Below are 21,546 nucleotides of genomic sequence, written 5' to 3'. Positions count from 1 at the left end.
TATATATATATATATATATATATATATATATCTACATGCATTAAATAAAATGTAATATAAATCAAATTATACAAGGCCCAATTAAAAATTGTTAAAAAAGAGCAGCGCAATTCCAGTGCTGCAGCAGCTGAATGAAAAGGAAATGTGGGAGAATTTCCTGTTTTTTGTGCCAGTGCCATGGACGTGTTAAACAGCACTGACAAATGATGTTTCCTTTAATAACTATTTTTAAAACTCGTTCTAGCCTAGAAATGTGAATAATCTAAATTTCTTAGAACTCAAAAGCTCTATTACATTTCCAAAAGCACACAAAAGTGGTCATCTTACCCTGCCTAGACCGAGCACTATTTTCAAACTCATTAATGTAATTAAAATATCTAGTATCCAACCACAACATCAACCCTGCAGAACTGCCAAAGTTCATAATTACAACCAAAATTACAAACTAAAGGTGGTTTTAACTGGTAGAACCCTGAAAAGAGTCTGCGTTAAATAATATCAAAGCATCTACAATAAGACATTAAAAACCAGACATTCCATCATTACTAGTCTTCTTGATTTGACAATATGGCAAAAACATGCATATCCAACAGCTGTTTCAGCCACAAAATAGGCAATGTAATCCATTTATTTGCTTACCATAAAATTATACTGTGCAAACAGAAACATATAAGTGTTTTCATTTCCTCAGTGCAGTTTGTGGTTTTGGTTACACATAAAAAAGCCTGACAAAGAAAAACAAAATTTACTTCATGTAAAAGTACTCAACCACCAAAGCTTATAAAGCACATCTTAATTAGATAAAAATATATAAACACAATATAGAGAATTATTAATAATTCAAAGAATCATATCAGACTTGCTGATCTGCATCAGGGTACAGAGAACATTTCACTGTGGGACAGTGCAGGGTCTCAGGTCATGAGAAGTGTCAAAATCACATTTCCTCACAGTGGGAAAGGGCAGCACATCATCATGGCTCACTCTGCCTGATAAAGACACACCAGCCCACTCAAAAAGTTTTTGCATGAGAGCGAGACCAAAAAAAAAAAAACACACATACCAGGCCACCCAGGCCAAACAACAACACAGTCTCAATGAGATGTTTACATTCACCATGCCAGGGGAAAGACAATGCTGCAAGAAAAAAACAGAAAAGGAAAAGATTTTCTAAATCATATTTAAGATCAACATTAAGCATTAAAACTATTAAAAAATGTCCAGTAAAATGGAATATGATCAAACAACAAATATGTATGATTATATAAAGTGAAACTGCTCTATCTTCTGGGAACAAAACAAGCATATACTGTATGTATGTATATATATATATTTCTCTGGGAACAAAAGCATATATATATATACACACACACACACACACACACACATTGCCGTTCAAAAGTTTGTGATCAGTAAGATTTGTAATGTTTATATATAGAATAGAGTCTATACATAGAAAATATTACAAATCTTACTGATCCCATACTTTTGAACGGCAATGTGTGTGTATGTGTGTGTGTGTGTGTATATAAATATAATTTTTAAACATATTTTACAAATATTTTCAATGACATTTTAAAAGATTAATAATAAAAGAATGATATTCACAAATGTGAAATTAAATAATTTACACACAAAAAAAGTGAAAAATCTAGTTAAAGATGACCAATAAAAAGCCATAACAAATCATTTATCTTTAAGGCATAAATCGGAGAGGAAGCATTGCTGTTTGCTTTTAAGAGGAGGTCATTCATAAAATTCTGGACAAATTACAGAGTTACTCAGGCCCTTTTGCTGGATTAGATTCATATCAAGACAAAACGTAGTGGCATGATTCAGGCCTAAGTATTTTTCCTCTCTCTCTGCCAATGGAGTGAAATAAGTTCCTTCATTTGAAACTGGCCCGTCAAAAAAAAGCTGAGAACACAGCGCCACACAGAGGCCTGGACCGGTACTGTGCTCAGCAATAGGACAAGACTTTGTAACCAGAGTAATAAATCTTCAGGATAGGGAGTCTGAATGAGACTGTACATGATGCAGAGTTGTGGTATGTTAAAACAAGAGCGGCACTTTGATGCCTGGGCTGATTGCATATCTGTTGTTTTGTGAGCGGAGGAGCTGAGCTTTGTCTTTGAGAGCCGGAGAGCCACTGTGAAGCTCTGGTGGAATTTAAGAGTGTGTGTGTGCCACAAACAAGTGAGGAGGCAGTTTGTGATTACAGAGAGTGTTTGCTGGCCCTGCCCGTACAGATCAGATCAGCTCATCTGGCTGCATGTCCGACAGACACACAGAGACACACAGAGACACACACACACACACACACAGAGAGAGAGAGAGAGAGAGAGAGAGAGAGAGAGAGAGAGAGAGAGAGAGAGAGTAAACAAGAGATCTGATGGTTGTAAATGATTCAGCACAGGACTCAGTGACTGTGACACACGCTTTACCGGCACACTTGACACGAAAACAAAAATTATAATCTGCTCTAAAGGCACTACAGCCCAACAGCAAACTATAAATAGAAGATGAAAGAATATTTAGTCCCATATTTCAAATGCCGATATCTGGATTTTATGTTATACACAAATACAGTTGGCTCCAAAAGTCTGAGAGCACTAACAAGGAAAAATCTTTCATCTTTAATCTATATTATAATATTTGAGTGAAAAAGTCTGAAAATTATTTTCAGAGCAAATTACAAATTACAAATGTTCTCTTATGTTCACCAAGGGTGCATTTATTTGAAAGATTCATACTGTATTTATTCAGTATAGTAAAATTGTGGAAATATTATTGCAATTTAAAGTATCAGTTTGCTATGTTAATATATTTTAAAATGTAATTTATTCTTGTCATGGAAAAGCTGAATTTTCAGCATCATTACTTAAGTTTTCAGTGTCACACGATCTTTCAGAAATCATTCTAATGTCCCTAATTTGCTTAATATTTTTGTGGAAACAGTGATACTTCTTTTCCCCCCATGATTCCTCGCTGAATATAAAGTTCAAAAGAACAGCATTTATTTGCAATGATGCATCCTCGCTGAAGAAAAAAACAAACAATCAAATTTTGGAACGTACAGTATATAACACGTGAAAAAGTGAACAAAAAAAAAAAAGAGTTGAATGAATGCCATTTAGATTTGATCTGCGTCAAATTAATAACCACAGCGTTGAGCTTTTTAAAACAGTTTGCTCCAAACAACATTGTGTCATCAGTTCTGCAAAAGCATCCATGCCTGGCTGTTTTTGCTTTAAGATGATGAATGGTGTAAACAGGCATAGTTACTGATAAAACAACCCTGAAACCCAAACAAGCTGTATGCGGACATTAAATGGCTCAAAGGAAGTATCCCGTTATCCCTAACTCAATAACAGCGAATTAACAGCTTCCTGTTGCACCTTGTTTTTCCTTTCAAAACAGTCAATGAACATACGCAAAAAAGAAGACCACCAAGTTTTGTCAAACCGACTCTGAATTTCCTGAAAGCTCAAAGCAAATGTGACCGCCTCAGTCCAGACGGCTTTTTCCATCGCACTCCTCACATCCTCGCGCATGACCGACACAGAGCTTAACCGCTGCACAGCATGGCTACCAAAGCCACATGTACCCTAAACACTCCTGTGAATGGAAACCATACAACAACAGTTATGCGTCAAAAAGCATTTTCCTTTGGCTTTCGTTCAGTTATAGGTAGAAAAGGCAGATGGACAAAACAACTTAGCAGAAATCAGCACCTAAACAAATGAATTAACAACTAACAATGCCATGAACCTAATGCGAGGGGATGTGTCTCCTAAAATAGATAGAAAAAAATCCACAATTAAACTAGGAGAGAAGAAAGCCAGATTGTGGTTTCTATTTTTACAGAGTGCCAGCTCTGAAGGATGTGTACTTCTCTAGTTCCTTCCCTAAATCAGAGAGTTGTCACAGGAGACAATTGCCAGTCTACTGTTGTGGCTACTGCTCTGCAGCTTTTCTTATCAATCATTTATTTCTGCCACCTCCGTTTACACTCATGGACCTAAAATTGAACAAAACTGACGGAAAAGCAAACGGAAAGTGACGCTGATAGCCTTTTCTCTTTTCGTGTCTGATAACTAATCATAGCGGAAAAGGATTTAAAAGTGTGACAACCACAAAAACTATTTTGCTGATTTTATGCTGACGTAAAATGTAGTTTCCTTGAGAAGGAAAATGCAGAAAATTTTATGTATTTGTAGAAATCCTATAGTCTTTACATTGTTTAGCAAATCAACAAGTGCAACAGTTTGGGACTGGTAAGATTTTTTTTTATTTACTTTTATTTTTTTAGATTTTACCTTTTTTTTTTTTTTTTTAATACTTTTATTCAGCAAAGATTAATCGAAATTAATTAAAACTAACAGTAAACACTTACATAAAAAAATTACCATTCCAACTAAATGCTGTTCTTTTGAAGAAAAAAATATACTGCATAATGCTTTACACAAAAATATTAATCAGCACAACTGTTTTTAACATTGATAATAATAATAAATGTTTCTTGAGCACCAAATCAGCATGTTCGAAGGATTTATGAAGGTTCAGTTTTACCATCACAGGAATAAATTACATTTTAAAATATGTCAAAACAGAAACAGTTGTTTTAAAATGTAATAATATTCCACAGTATGACTGTTTCACTGTATTTTCGATCAAATAAATACAGCTAATTGTAATTTAAATTGATTAAAATAATTAAGAAATAATTTTACTGCAATTCAGTTTATTAAAGAAATATGTCATTAGTAAAACAAATGTTTTATTATCACAAGTTAGGAAAGGTGAATGTTAAAAGTGTGATCGTAGTGCACTGAAATATGTTTAAAAATATATTAAGAGAACAAGAAAGAAAAACTGAATGGTTTGAAAATACTCCGGCAGGATATGCGAGTGGCTCAAGCATTCCAGCTGCAAGTATGAGCCCATAGGAAAGGCCCTTGGGGACAACACAAAAGTGCAGACCACTTTGTCTCCCTTTCTCCCCCACACCGTTTCATCTTAATTCAAAAGCCACATCCTGCTATCCTCTCATCTTTTGGCTTAAGGAATTATGGAATGATCCTTGAGGTTATAAAATCCGGACAGTCCAAGGTTTGCCTCCAAGGCATACGAACTGCCTCAGACTTCTGTTTCTTAGATTCCCCCATCCTGTTCCCAGTACAAAAAAATGTCACCTCAGAACCCTGTTGTCAAAGTGTCTCATCGGGCTGAAGCTGATAGGACTAATTGTTGACAGGTGCTTCTAATGCCTGGCTTTGAAAAGTGAGTCTGATTTACGACAGGGCTTCTGAGGCCCACTTTCATGGCTGCTGGTAACCATCCCTACACGGGACGCCAAACATTCCGGCCCTGTGATGTCACAGCTTTGCTCAACTCAAAGTGAAAAAAAGTTATTTATATTGTCTTTAAGACAGTCAAAAGTCACTCAAATTAATTATATGATTATATTAAAGAAGAGGAGTAAGAAGGAGGAGAATATAATAAATTATATATATCAAAAAATATATATTTTTGTTTATATACAGGGTTGGCCAAAATTATTAGAGCAAAAAATGCTTTTTTTTTTTCTTTTTTTTTTTTAGGAAAAAAAAAAATGCTTTTAAGTCAGTTATTTCTATCTTTTGCTGTAGTGTGCCAGAAGGAAATATCAGTTTACATTTTTCATTTTGCCATTAATTGTAATAATCCAGTGAGATTTTTGTTTGCACAAGGAGTCTGACAACAGCCAGTGCTCCACACAGAGATCTGATCTCATCATCATCCAGTCTGTCTGGAATGACTTGAAGAAACAGAACAAACTGAGACAGACTAAATCCAGAAGAACTGTGGCAACGTCTGCAAGATGCTTCAAGAGACCCCCCTACAGCAAAAGACAGAAATAACTGACTTAAAACCATTTTTCAGCTGGTGAAAATACTAGTGTTCTAACAATTTTGGCCACCACTGTAGGTTTAAAAGTTAAAATTTTTATTTGAAAAATGTGGCACTTATACACTGTTAAATAAGCTAAATGCAATGCAGCAGTCAAATAGTTTATTTTAATGCTTAGATCTGTATTCAGATCTGGATAAAAGCAGCTTCCAAAAATATTACATTAAATTAATAATAAATAAATAAATAATAGTAAATTATATTTATATAGTCCATAAGATTTCAATTTTAACTTTAAAAATGTGGTGATGCTGAAAATCAGCAAGACGCAATGCAGTAGCCAAACAGATTATTTTGATACATTATTCTGAGGTAGGGCTGCACGATAAATCACATGCGATATTAACGCGCATCTTATCAGAAAGCCGGTTCTGTAATCAGTGGTAAATCTCCATCACATTGAGCAGTATTAACTACACATAGCCGTTGTTCACTGACGAGCTGCGCAAAACCACGTTTATATTCGCACAATTTTTTGCGCAGCTCGTCAGTGAACAACGGCTATGTGTAGTTAATACTGCTCAATGTGAAAGCACGCACGTGATGGAGATTTACCGCTGATTACAGAACCGGCTTTACTGATAAGATGCGCGTTAAATATCGCATGCGATTTATCGTGCTGCCCTATTCTGAGGCTTCTAAATTTTATAAATAAATAAATAAATATTGTTTACATTTACTGATTTACATTTACTTTACTTAATTTAGTCAACTATTTTTTGAAGCGTCAGTATAGTGTCATTTGATATATGACTTTGGGTGACAGAGAAAGTGAGGCTCTCTTGAGCCCTTTGGGAAGCTCTGCAAACACCCCGCGGCTGACTGGAGCCTCCTGTGTCCGTATCAGCGGGGTGCTTTCGGTGAGCACGGGGGTATTGATTAATCAGACCTCTGCTTTATGGAGTAGGGAGTGCTGATGGGCAAACAACACTGACAGGCGTACCAGCTCCTGTGGCAATCAGCAGAGATGAGAAGTGTGTGTGTGTGCGGGTGGGTGAGTGGGTGTGTGTGTACGTAACGGTCAGACGTGGTCTGTGTAAGTGTGTTTGCAGCCAGGGACAGTGTTTGACAAACATCACACAGTGTTGTGACAGGAGGTCAACAGGCTCAATCACAAGGTCTGGTAGGGTGACTCAATTAACCCCTGAATGGCCAGGATCTACATGCTCCATTTCAAATTCTAGTAAGATGGCTATTAGCTTAGTGAAAATTAATTCAAGAAACGTAAATGCATGAAAAATTTAAATATTACATATTAGAATTTCTATTTAATTCAATATGTTACTAAAAATATATAAAAAATAGTCCAGAGTAATTAATTAAAAATGGACAATTTTCCATCTCAGTAGGTTTTCAACAGAACGACTAGTGTTACTAACTTATGAACGATTGCAGAAGTGCAAGAGGTGCATAATGTTTCCCAAAAAAAAAGAAGAAGTGTTTGCTAACCATGTAGTGGTGATCCAGATGGGCTACTAGAGAGGCCAGGAATGGGGCTACACCGGCCGCCCTGTTTGCTGCTCAGCTCTTGCTCGATCTCCTCCAGTCCGGCACTCTTCTGGAAACGGCTCATGCGATTGACCACACGTGGAGACATGTGCGTGCGTGCACATGGCGCTCCACCATACGGATTGATGGGAAAGACATGAGAGGTACCACGAAGAGTACTGATCACCACCCAGCGGCAGTCATGGCTGAAGCAGATGTCCTGCACCTAGCGCAAGCGTAAGAGAAGACAAAGGAAAGAAGCTTTCAGCTTTGAGTTGGTTCGGATTTGAAAATGAACAATCACCATTAAAATGTATGAAATCACCATTACAGGAGTGTAGGGTCTTGAGTAAACGGCATGAACAATACAGTAATGCCTTTCCTTCAAAATGTGGCTTAAAGTCAGAATGTAACAGAGGTAGCGGATCTTCTTTTGTATTGGGACATTATCATTCTTTGCTTGGTTGGAACAGCAGCTAGGCTAATTTTTTTCCCCTATTGGCTTTTCTGTTTCTGCCATGGGATGACTGAACACCTGAGAAGAGATGATGCCAACCCCTTCAAGGACCTCAGATGATGACAACCCTGAACCAATATACAAAACTACCAATTTTTTCTATAAGTTTGATTACAACATATAATCATTGCTGTTAATAGTGTTCACCGTTTCTTTGAATTCATGTCATTTACTAATTGCATGATTTTTACTGTGCATTTCTGCCAAATGGACATCACCTTGACATAGTCACCACTGATAAACTACTCCTAAATGTAATGTAGAAACTTTCATTTTCTGGAAAGCTGCTTTGTTTGCAACGATTTGTATCATGAAAAGCACTATACAAATAAACATGAATGTAAAAAAAAAATGTAGTGTGGACTTGGTTCTATCCATTGGTTGTTGATTGGATGAAAGCAGATCTGAAAGCAAGCTTTCAGTGGAAGAGGAGGTCTAAATTATTGGAGAAGTCTGCCACACATCAACAGAGTAATATTTGAATTAAAATTACTAGGATAAAAACATATACACACATACATACACACATATATATATATATATATATAAAAAGTTTGGGATCAGTAAGATTTTTAATGCTTTTTAAAGAAATTATGCTCATCAAGGCTGTATCTATTTATTCAAAAATACAGAAAAAAAGTTATTTTGTGAGTTATTATTGCAATTTAAAATAAAAGTTTTCTATTTAAATATACATTCAAATATAATTTATTGCTGTGAAGCAAAGCTGTATTTTCAGCACCATTACTCCAGTCTTCAGTGTCACAGGATCCTAATATGCTGATGTTATCAATGATAGAAACCGTTGTGCAGCTTAATATTTTTTGGGACCTGTGATAATTTTTTTAAAGATTATTTGATGAATAGAAAGTTAAAAAGATCAGTGTTTATTCAAAATAGTAATTTGTTACAATATACTTTACTATTCAAACATTTGGGGTCAGTAACTTTTTTAAAAGAAATTAATACTTTTATTCAGCAATGGTGTGTTACATAAATAAAAAGTGATAGTAAAGACTTATATTGTTAGAAAATATTTCCATTTTGAATAAATGCTGTTCTTTTTTACTATTTATACTATTTATTCATCAAAGAATCAAAAAAGTATCACAGGTTCCAAAAAATATTAAGCAGCACAACAGTTTCAACACTGATAATAAATCAGCATATTAGAAGGATTTCTGAAAGATCATGTGACACTGAAGACTGGAGTAATGGCTGATGAAAATTCAGCTTTGCTTCACAGAAATAAATTATATTTAAAAGTATATTAAAATAGAAAACCAATATTAGAAATTGCAATATTATTTCATAATATTACTGTTTTTTCTGTATTTTTGATCAAATAAATACAGCCTTGATGAGCAAAAGAGACTCCATTAAAAAACATTAAAAATCTTACTGATCCCAAACTTTTGAATGGCAGTGTGTACATATTAAAAAAATGAAATGTATGCATGGATGAATCATTCACAATAATATCAATAACATGCATTTAGTTTTCATTTCATGGCAACTTTAAGGAATGCAACCTGACTTCTGTATGCATTTTCTCTGGTGCTAGTCATAAGAAAGTTTCTGGCAAAGATAAACAGATAAAATCTCTAAAAAATGTGTTACGAAGCGCTTGAGAGGAATGAGAAAAAGGTGTTTATAATCACGCCAAGGCGTGGGGAAGAGGTTTCAGAACTGATCACCAGATCTTGGGTAATGGCATGAAAAACCTGAATATCTAACCTGGCTTTTGCATTTAAACATCTTAAAATAGATGAACCATGTAACTGCAACAGTGTGTCCCGTGCTTCTTGTGTTTACCACTCTTATGTTCAGTCTAGGCTATTTTTTAATTGTTGGTCTGTGTATACATGCATCAGATAGCCGTAGAATCACACCCTGTTTTTTCAGCATCTTGCATCATGAGCATAGTTTTACATGACAGCGTCTTGAAATACTATTCTGTTTTTGAATACAAAAACGTGCCCTATGTGTATGAAGCTCAATGAAACTGATGGTAGACCTTCTCCAAGACATGGTTCAGAGACCATACACTTGGCTTTACCATACAGCACTCTGCCGTCAGCAAGGTTCAGCTAATGGCTTTTTTACGACTCTTTTTATGGATAGCCATCAGCTACTGGAATGCAGCTGTCTGGAGTTCTGTCTGATTCTAGGTCATTCTGCTCTATCTGTCTCAGATCAGTCTCACGCTGAATACGCCAACTCAGAGATGAGCAAATTAATTAAGATCAATGACCATTTCCTGTTCGGGGACGACGCCACTCCAGAGATTTTCACCTGGAGGTGTAAAAATAAGATTTAGGTGACCAAAGACAAGGACTGAGATCTATAAATTAGGTAATCAGACATAAATCAAATGTGCTGCCCAGGACAGCTAAAACAGTGTATGGCTTTAGGCAACGCAGCCTGGTGGGTTATTTACCTTCACGCACACTAAGGTCAGTCCGGAGCAGGCTGGGAGTCGGTACAAGCACAGTCAATCAGCCAGTCAGATAAGGCCGGGTGCCTGCGCCTGCCCACAAGGCATTATCACTCCTTTTATTTGTTCTGCTCAAGATAATGCGTCTTGGAGGGTGCTTGTTTTCTGCAGTTTGTGCTGTTTACAATGCCAGATCAAAGCCAACGCATGGCCAGGCAGCAAACCTGGCATGAGTCGGTGACAGATTAACCACCTTTCTCATCTCAGCGGAGCTGCAGGCCACCTCAGCCCTGTGCTCACAGAGGAGGGAAAATGAGAATGTTTTACACGCTCGGTTCCAGCTAATCACACCTTCAATATAAGGAGCAGGAACGAGAAGAACTTAAACTTCACCCACGGACCAGTAACCAGCCTGCAATTCGGCCTTTTTCACCTGGCTCAGAGTGCACTTGAAGGGTAAAGGGACAAAGAGAACTGGGAAAACATAAAAAAGGAAGAAAAAAAACATATACTAATGGGCTTAATAAATAAGTGCAATAGGAGTTAAAAACGACAAGTCTTTCTTATAGACATAACACTTGACTGTGCTTCAGTTACATGGCACTCATATGCGAATAAGGTACAGTTTTTCTTCCACTGCAGTGTTAATATTTGTCATGTAATGAAGGATTTAAATTGGGATAAATACTTTTAGACATCGAACGTGTCAGGGAGACTGCGAGAGTGTGAGTCTATGAACTAGAGCAGATATCAGGTTTGTGTGCATATCCAAACATGACACTGGCTGAGTAAGTAAGGGTCTAGGCCCTTTCGGAATAAATATTAGTTCTACTTAAGCAAATAAAACCTTACGATTTGCCAACTGAAGGAGATTTTGTTGTGGAACAGCTGCAAGGCTAAATGGATGAAACAGCATTTAGAAGAGAGGAAAACTAAATCACTGCAGTTATTTCCCAAACTGATTTGTGCAATAACCCAATAGATCACAAAAGTAAATTAAACTTTAAAGCACCCAGATAGATTACCAAGGCTTGGCAGACGCTAATGATCAGATCATGTCCTTAGATGTCCGCTTCAACTATTCAACCTGAGTAACGTTACATAAATACAAAAAAGCATGTGGATTTGACCATCTTGTTTTGGTTTAAAATACTAACATACATAAACAAAAATAAATAAATGGATTGAAGAATGATCAAATATATTTTGAGTAAATAAAAAATCAAATAAAAATAATTAAAAATAGAATATCTATTGAAGTGAAAAAATTATTAAATTAAATTAAATTAAAATGATATACAGTTCAAATCAATTTAAAGAATAAAATAAAATAAAAAAAAATTTAAATTAAATTTGGGGCTTCAAATCAAGTGACTTGAATAGAGATGTGCTGTTACTTCTCCAAGCAATCAAACCTGCCAGGTGATACTAACGATTCTAGTTTTCACAGCAGTAAAGAAGTAATTGTGTTCTAGTCGTAAATTGTAAACTATATTTTACTGCGCTTAAGTGGGGCAAAAATGCAACAAACATCTGGCTAAATGGATGGACAAATTACAAAGCCCAATTCTGTTTCAAATAACACCATTAGTTGTTCTACATTCGTAATTTATAAAGCTGGGATGAAATGGGAAAATTACGGAGCCTATATTCAGTTCTGCCAAGGGCCTATTTCCTGGGATTTAAGAGAGAGTGGTGTAAAGTCACAAGCGCGACCATATTGTCCCAGTGGGAATGTCCTCTCGTCCATGACCTCATAGCCTAAGATATCATAGGTGTTACAAGCCCCAAGCTTGACCCCAAGCAAGAGTAAAAGCTCCGGTCAGGAGCACACTCTAAGCTCTCACCAGCCATCTGAGGTATTTTTAGCAACTTTTCTCTTCTTATGCAGCCTTGGTGATTGAAAACACATTGGCAACACTAATAGTTTCAGGTCTTCGGATTCCAGAGTGTTGAAAACTGAACATGGGAGCCACAGGGGAGGAAGTTTTAGAATAAGCAAAGACTAACTGCTGAGAGCACAAATATTTCACATGGATCCACGTAAATTTGTTTTGAACTGGGGGCAAAAGTTCTCCAGGTACAAAAAAATTAATGTGCTGTGACTATGGAAAAGCCCTGATGCTCTTAACCTTTAGTTGGTGGACAGTTGAACAGTAACTAGATCTTCAGATTACAGTTACACTCATATTTTTCAAGTATACTGCAGTAGCAAGGGACTATGTATCTCATAGTCATGTTTAAGAACAATCAGAAGGGTCATACCAACACTTTTTGTCTAACATACACTGCCCTACATACTACAAAAAAGCCAGAGATGACAGAACCGTGTTGGAGCTCAGTTGTACCAAGTCTTATGTCTCTTGACAGTATTTAGAAAACATGCAGGGATTCACCGACGATGAAAAGCATGTTCAAATTGCACATTTCTAGAGCCATACAACCGTAAACAGTTGTGGGTGGCCCACAAAGACTTTAAATGATTATGCTAATGATTAAAAGAGTCCGGAAAGGCAATATTTCATCTCAATAACTCCCCCGAAAATAGCCTGAGTGTACATAGGCATGTGCGTGTGAGCAAGGGATGGAACGGGGAGCTTTGAAGTTTGAATTAATATCCCACACTGTCCATGTATTACTTGAATGCAAGACAGTTTCTTTTTGTTGTTGATACATCTTCCATTTGGAGGATACATGTTTATGAGTTTGTACCATATGTGCGTGCTAAAGGACAGTGCTGAAAGTAAGGAAAAGCTTTTATGTAAATGTGTGTACATGTGTGTTCTTACCTTAGCCTCAGTCTCTCCTCTGTGAAGCGTGTATAGATGATGAACCGCACTCTGGGAAGATGCCCATGGGTGAGTCAAGTTTTCTCTTCTTATGCAGCCTTGGTGATTGAAAACACATTGGCAACACTAATAGTTTCAGGTCTTCGGATTCCAGAGTGTTGAAAACTGAACATGGGAGCCACAGGGGAGGAAGTTTTAGAATAAGCAAAGACTAACTGCTGAGAGCACAAATATTTCACGTGGATCCACGTAAATTTGTTTTGAACTGGGGGCAAAAGTTCTCCAGGTACAAAAAAATTAATGTGCTGTGACTATGGAAAAGCCCTGATGCTCTTAACCTTTAGTTGGTGGACAGTTGAACAGTAACTAGATCTTCAGATTACAGTTACACTCATATTTTTCAAGTATACTGCAGTAGCAAGGGACTATGTATCTCATAGTCATGTTTAAGAACAATCAGAAGGGTCATACCAACACTTTTTGTCTAACATACACTGCCCTACATACTACAAAAAAGCCAGAGATGACAGAACCGTGTTGGAGCTCAGTTGTACCAAGTCTTATGTCTCTTGACAGTATTTAGAAAACATGCAGGGATTCACCGACGATGAAAAGCATGTTCAAATTGCACATTTCTAGAGCCATACAACCGTAAACAGTTGTGGGTGGCCCACAAAGACTTTAAATGATTATGCTAATGATTAAAAGAGTCCGGAAAGGCAATATTTCATCTCAATAACTCCCCCGAAAATAGCCTGAGCGTACATAGGCATGTGCGTGTGAGCAAGGGATGGAACGAGGAGCTTTGAAGTTTGAATTAATATCCCACACTGTCCATGTATTACTTGAATGCAAGACAGTTTCTTTTTGTTGTTGATACATCTTCCATTTGGAGGATACATGTTTATGAGTTTGTACCATATGTGCGTGCTAAAGGACAGTGCTGAAAGTAAGGAAAAGCTTTTATGTAAATGTGTGTACATGTGTGTTCTTACCTTAGCCTCAGTCTCTCCTCTGTGAAGCGTGTATAGATGATGAACCGCACTCTGGGAAGATGCCCATGGGTGAGTCAAGATTTGGAAAACGTGGAAGTCATGGCCAAGGGTGTCTGCAGTCACCAATAACATACCTGTAGATCAGAAAAAGAAAAGTGCCATTTATTTCACCATAGTGCACCTTCTTAGCACAACTAAAGTATTTGTGACACAGGAAGTGATGAATTAAGGGCTGTGATTAAAAAAAGTGACATAACTAATCAGTTTTCTGAGATGAACTGCAATTTATTGCAATGATAACAAAAAAAATCAAAAGTTTTGGAGCAGCATGATGAAAGGCACATACTTAAGAAAATACAGCAATACAAATTGTGATAAAACATTAGCACACCCTCAGGAAATGGAAAAAATATTATTTATATATAAGTGGAAAATAACATAATGCTTGATTAATATGGATCATTCAAAGCAACCAATGCAGCATTTATTTCCTGAGGCTACAGAAATGTTCCTCCATGCTTTTTAAGTTTTAGGATTTTCCCAGCCCTAGTTAAATTTTCTTGGGGTTTACCATGTGAATTTGGGAACTGGTGATGGGATCAAAATGAATTCTTTCTGAATTGTGGCCTAGTAATAGTCCATGTTTATCTATCAATGAAAGTGGCAGGAAGTGCCACTTGAAATATATATATAAATCTCATTTGAACATTTACTTGCTTTAAGTCCACCAATTCTGGGCTTAAACTGAGAAGAACATACTGCAAGTCAAAAACAATGGCACCCAGACTGCCGTCAAGTACTGAGCATTTCATGAAACACGTTTACATGGTTGTAAAGGGTAATCGTAATCGTGCAATTTGTGTTCTAGAATTAACTGCATGCCAAGATCTTCCCTCAGCTGTCCGGGCCAGAGAGTATATGGATCTGTTTTAAACACAACCGCAGGAGAACCCAAGTGGAACCTCTGATGACAGGTCCTCTCATTTTCCCACTTTTATTTGAAGTTAGTGAAACTACAGAAAGTATAAGCTCTTACTGTAAACAACACACTTACTAAACCACACCAGAAAAAAAAAACCCTGAAGCGAACCTTCATGGCAACGCAATGCCGCATACAACTTATTCCTAAAAACAGTGTGACAGCTCTACAGGCTATTTTCCACACATATGAAAGTCTGGTCACTACCGCTTTGGAAAGTTTCTCCAACACTACGATTAAGATGGATTTAGCCGCTGGCTCTCGATCTCACTGCTGTAATTTAAGATGGCAATAATTAGTGATTTTCCAATGCTGAATCTCTAATGCCGAGTTCACAGAGGGGTTTAATTTGTGGCAAGCATTTATTGGGTGGTCTGACAAATCTAAAAAGGAGGATATCGTCAGAAGATCATACAAACTCCCGCACACATGACAATGGAACAGCGGCTGTCCTAGATGAGCTCATCTCTCCTATTTCTGCCCGTGTTATTTTCGTTTTCACACTTAGGAATAGCATCTGCTTTAGGTGTGGCTTTGCCATCTCATTGAGCGTTAAGACAGGAAGCAAGGGGGATGGGTTGTGGCAGTGACGGAAGGGTCACACTGAAATTGCGCATACAAAAAAGAAAAACAGAGTCGACCAGTGAATTAGACAGCGGTTAGCTATTTATGCTGTATCAGAAGACTAAACCAAGTTACGGCCTGGCCATAAACTAACCCACGCCCCAAATGAGGTGCCAAGCCACAAGAAGCATTTGCGTCAACTGGGAATACATGGAAGAGAGTGCCTTCTAATTATAGAGGCTACAAACGGAAGCGCAGAGTGATTAGGAGTTTAGGCGCTGCGGTATGTTTATCTGGGAGCTTCCTATTCCTCACCCCGCCGCTCTCGCGCTCACCCTGGCTTTGACAGATGAGGCTTGGCCAGCTTGTTGGGACACAAGTTTGCTGATGGAACACTCTGTTCTCCAAAAGCCAGTGGAGAATGGAAACCGAGCGCTGGGGCTTTTGTGGCCTTGTTGAAATACAGGGCCTCGTGAAGAGGCGTCAGTTGGTTAGCCTGTGGGAAGCTAAATTAAAAAGAGAGCTTCTCTGTGCTGGTAAGCAGCCATAAAATTTTAACGAACCTGAGATGTTAAAGCAATTTTTGACATCCTATTTATAACACCTCGATGTCAAGGCAAAAGAGTAATTTATGACTTTTAACGAGAAATTATGTGAGTAAATGGGGGTTTTGTGTATTTGAGCTACCCAACGGACCAATGAACCAAGCTGTATCTTAATTAATAAATGCAGTAAATGGGAAATGCAGTATTCAAAAAGCATCAGTGTCTAATTCTGTGGGTGAGTGTTTTAGTAATCGCAGTAAGACAAGGCTCTTTAGCTTAAAAAGTCATTGCTCGGCTACAAAATGGGTGCACTCCAAGAATAGTGTCCCAACAAAGTCTTGATTCCTGCTCTAACTGTATATATATATATATATATATATATATATTAAAAAAACTCATGCACTACATTTTTTGAAAACTGAACAAATTTTGATGCACTTTGAAACGGTGCCCTGTGAAAACAAAAAGAATAAAACAGAGCATTGTAACATCTGAAGTCCCCATTTGGGAACAATGCAAATTATCTACAGGTCTGAAATTACCCTAAAATCCAATTTTAAAATGCATGTAAATATTGTGTTTGTCGATTTGTATTTCAAAGCTTTTAAAATTTTAAATCATCAAAAGCAGTTTACTTCTGCAAGTTAGGACGGTCTGCGTTTATATGAACTGCAGACAAAAAGCAACCCAGATTATCCTTTCAAGGAGATTTGGCGGTTTCTCGCTAAAAGGCACCCCAAACAAACCGGTATTCGACACCAAAAATTGTAGAGTAATTCTTCATACTTGCATTCATCATTTTGTTGTTCTCCCCTTAACAAGTCTTTAAACACAAAACATCTGCGAAACCTCCTCACAGCCATGCTTTATTTCAAAAGTGTCTTAGCCATTCTCCCCGACCAACTCGATGATCTCAGCAGCCTGACAAGCAGAGGCCTCCAACTTGGCAAAGTCGGAAAACTGAAACAAAAGTCTCCCTTTCAAATTAACAACACTCGTCTAAGACCTTTGAAAAAGAGGAAATCTCAAATTATAAACATGTGAATAAACCTTTAAAGGGTGGACGCTGGGAATCGGTGCGCTCTAATACCGCAGACACGAACTTTATGCAAAGGAGAAAAAAAAGAACAAATAAACACATCAATCTCAGCATTTTGTCCTTGTGGCTGCCCACATTAGTTGTAAAAGCACGACCGTGCGTGCATGTGTGTTTGTGGTCCTTTGTGAGTCCATTGGACGGCCTCCTCTCCTGTCATGCTGCACTTGTGGAGGCGTTTATGAAAGCTGTGGAACACACACACACACACACACACACACACATACATACACAGGGTTGCACATCTCACATCAAAGCCGCCCACTCAAGCCTGGAGCGAGCAACACTCACTTAGTCCGGAGGCCACCCTCACTCCAACCATCAGATAACAGTACTAAAGAGAGGAGGAGACCGGCATGGGTCAACATGCAGTCAATAACTTGTTAATCTTTTACAGACTAAGTGAGAACTTCTAAAAGCTGGGCTGTTTGATCCAACCTGGAGGCGGCTCGTGTTTGTGTGTGTGTGGAGTCGAGGACGGGGTGGCAGATTGGGGCCTGGCGCGGTGACTGTGCAGTGTTTCGCGGTGAGCCGGGCAGATGTAATGCCGTCTCCAGTTTCCATTCCTCTGGCCGGCAGGGTTGACTGCTGTGGATTCCAGAGGGGGCTTGCGAGCACGTTTCACAGCATCGTGCGGCCAGGGACACTGTTTATCTAGGCACGTTGGTACCAAGGATATGCTCTTTAAACATGGTACACTGCTCCTGTGGGCATGCTGGCTTGGAGAGGCATTCAACGCTCTTAGCTACGAAACCACATCCACAATTCAATTGAGAGCTTTGAGGAAGGGAGGGGAAAAAAGTAGGTGGGAGGAGGAAAAAGGTGCCCACGGTTCATTTGATCCACATTCAAGTGTAACGAAGGAGAATGTTTATGTATTTGCTTTACAGCCAAACCACCTGTAAGCGCTTGAATAATAATAGATCATAAAGGCCTTTTCTCGGCAGGAGGCAATCATTACTTTGATACAACACTTAAACGAAATTCGCCTTCTAGAGAAACGGCGTAGCCAAGGTGACGACGAGGTCACGTCCATTAAGGAAGGATGGATGTGGAGGTTATCACTAGGCCCACACGGAATCTGCACACTTTTTTACTCACATTTCCTGAGCTGTTTTTGGAGGAAATTCTGTCTAATAATAGGTATCAGACTTTCTCGGGATAAGTCGTATACAGTCGTGGTCAGGATTATTGGCACCCTTGGTAAATATGATCAAAGAAGGCTGTGAAAATGTATCTGCATTGTTAATCCTTTTGATCTTTTATTAAAAAAACTATTCACAAATATCTAACCTTTCATTGAACTAAAACAATTGAAAATGGGGTAAAATCTCATTATGAAATACAGGTGCATCTCAATAAATTAGAATGTTGTGGAAAAGTTCATTTATTTCAGTAACTCAACTCAAATTGTGAAACTCGTGTATTAAATAAATTCAATGCACACAGACTGAAGTAGTTTAAGTCTTTGGCTCTTTTAATTGTGATGATTTTGGCTCACATTTAACAAAAACCCACCAATTCACTATCTCAACAAATTAGAATATGGTGACATGCCAATCAGCTAATCAACTCGAAACACCTGCAAAGGTTTCCTGAGCCTTCAAAATGGGTAAATGTTTTTCTCAAATACACGTTGGACACAATTATTGGTACCACTAGAAATTCTTAGGAGTAAAATATCTGTGAAGTATATTCCCATTCATATTGACAATTTTGAGCATACCAGGGTGATTATGAACATGAAATTATCCAGCCATGGCTTCCTGATTCACAGGAATATAAATAGGAGAGAAAACAAAGGCCAAATTCCCTTAATCATCCATCACAATGAGAAAAACCAAAGAATATATTTCTGATGTGCAGCAAAAGATAACTGAGCTTCACAAATTAAATAGTGACTTTAAGAAAAGAGCTAGAGCAGTGAAAATTCCCATTACCACCATCAGGGCAATAATTAAGAATTTCCAATCAACAGAAAATTTTACAAATCTGCCTGGAAGAGGACGTGTGTCTATATCGTCCTAATGCATGGTGAGGAGGAGAGTTTGAGTGGCTAAAGACTCTCCAAGGACCACAGCTGGAGAATTGCAGAAAATAGTTGAGTCTCAGGGTAAAAAAAAAAAATCAAACGGCACCTACACCACGTGTTGTTTGGGAGGGTTTCAAGAAGAAAAAAAAAAATCAAGAAAAGAAAATGCTCTCATCCAAAAACAATCCCCAGCATATTCTGTTTTCAGACACGACTGGAACTTCAAACGGGACTGGCTTCTATGGTCAGATGTAACTAAAAAATGTGCTTTTTAGCAACAACCACTCAAGATGGGCTTGGTGCACACAGGGATAAAAAGTACCCCATGTGTACAATGAAATATACTGCTGTATTTTTAATGTTGTGGGCCTATATTTCTGCTGGAAGTCCTGGACATCTTGTTTAGACACATGGCATCTTTGATTCTATCAAATACCAGCAGACAAAACATCAAAAAGTGACTGACTCTGTTAGAAATCTTATAATGCGCCATGTTTGGATCTTCCAAACGGACAATAATCCAAAAACAAACCTTAAAAACAACACAAAAATGGGTCACTGGACACAAAACCAAGCTTCTGCTATGGCCATTCCAGTTCCCTGACCTGAACCCTATAGAAAATGAGTGTGGTGAACTGAAGAGGAGAAGCACCATCATGGAGCTGGGAATCTGAAGGGTCTGGAGATATTCTGGATGAAGGAATGGTCTCTGATCTCTTGTCAGGTGCTCTCTAACCTCATCAGGCATTATAGGAGAAAACTCAGAGCTGTTATTATGCCAAATGGAGGTTTCAAAAAGCATTGAATAAAAGGGTGCCATTAATAGTGTCCAAAGTGTATTAGAGAAAAACTTATGTCATAATGATATTTCCCCCCATTTTAAATTCTTATTCTCCAATGAAAGGTTAAATTTGTGAATTTTTTAAATAAAGGATAAAAATTATTAACAATACAGATTTATTTTCACAGCCTTCTTGATCATATTTGCCAAGGGTGCCAATAATTCTGACCACGACTGTATGTATATATGTATGTGTATGTATATGTAATAGGTTACAGATTACAGATTATTTAAAATGTAACAAGTAGTGTAACTATTTCAATTACTTTATTAATGTAACTGATTACAATTGATTACATTTGATTACTTTTCTAAATTTCTAATGAATGTTTTTAACTGTTAATCATTTTCAAACATTTTATGCAGGCAGGGTTAACCTAGTCGTACTCAAAACTGATTACTGTCAGACTTTGAAAACCCTTCATCACTTGATTTAAGATTATAATAATTAAATTTTAAAGCACAGCACTGGAACGCACTTTTAAAAAACTGGAATACATTTTTATCATTCGCCATGGTGGCAACTCTTAGACAGTTTGTAGCCTAAAGCTTTCAGCGGCAATGTAAATTGATGTAATTGGCAGATGTGGTGTGCTGAAAATTCAAATGAGAACAAATCAAAAGCATCAGAATAGCATCACTTTACTAAATGCCCTTTAGATGGCAGGAGGCATCGTGCACATCAAAAACAGGCAAAGCAACAAATTAATTTTATACAAAATATTCAAATGTAATCATTAACCATTGTAATCATTAACATTTTCCTAAGTAACTGTAATTTAATGACAACATTTTTTTCTAAGTAACTAATAGATTAGTTACATTTACTTTTAAATTAAATTACATAATCCCGTTTTATATTTATATATATATATACAGTGGGTACGGAAAGTATTCAGACCCCCTTAAATTTTTCACTCTTTGTTATATTGCAGCCATTTGCTAAAATCATTTAAGTTAATTTTTTTTCCTCATTAATGTACACACAGCACCCCATATTGACAGAAAAACACAGAATTGTTGACATTTTTGCAGATTTATTAAAAAAGAAAAACTGAAATATCACATGGTCCTAAGTATTCAGACCCTTTGCTCAGTATTTAGTAGAAGCACCCTTTTGATCGAATACAGCCATGAGTCTTTTTGGGAAAGATGCAACAAGTTTTTCACACCTGGATTTGGGGATCCTCTGCCATCCCTCCTTGCAGATCCTCTCCAGTTCTGTCAGGTTGGATAGTAAACGTTGGTGGACAGCCATTTTTAGGTCTATCCAGAGATGCTCAATTGGGTTTAAGTCAGGGCCCTGGCTGG

The 21,546-nt window shown here is 37.5% G+C and overlaps 1 protein-coding gene across 1 annotated transcript in view; it reads right to left on the bottom strand.

Annotated features, from left to right (window-relative positions):
- bcas3 (BCAS3 microtubule associated cell migration factor) overlaps positions 1-21,546 on the bottom strand; it is a 232,294-nt gene that overhangs the window by 168,335 nt on the left and 42,413 nt on the right. The window contains exons 13-14 of the mRNA XM_016229261.1: positions 14,179-14,312; positions 7,402-7,666 (exon numbers count right to left, since the gene is read on the bottom strand). Of these exons, the coding sequence (XP_016084747.1) occupies positions 7,402-7,666; positions 14,179-14,312 (399 nt within the window). The remainder of the gene's footprint in view (positions 1-7,401; positions 7,667-14,178; positions 14,313-21,546) is intronic.

This window comes from Sinocyclocheilus grahami, unplaced genomic scaffold (assembly GCF_001515645.1).
Source record: "Sinocyclocheilus grahami isolate Dianchi unplaced genomic scaffold, SAMN03320097.WGS_v1.1 scaffold350.1, whole genome shotgun sequence".
Lineage (NCBI taxonomy): Eukaryota > Metazoa > Chordata > Actinopteri > Cypriniformes > Cyprinidae > Sinocyclocheilus > Sinocyclocheilus grahami.
Note: the sequence above shows the minus strand (reverse complement) of the source record. Positions and strands in the feature narration are given on the sequence as shown.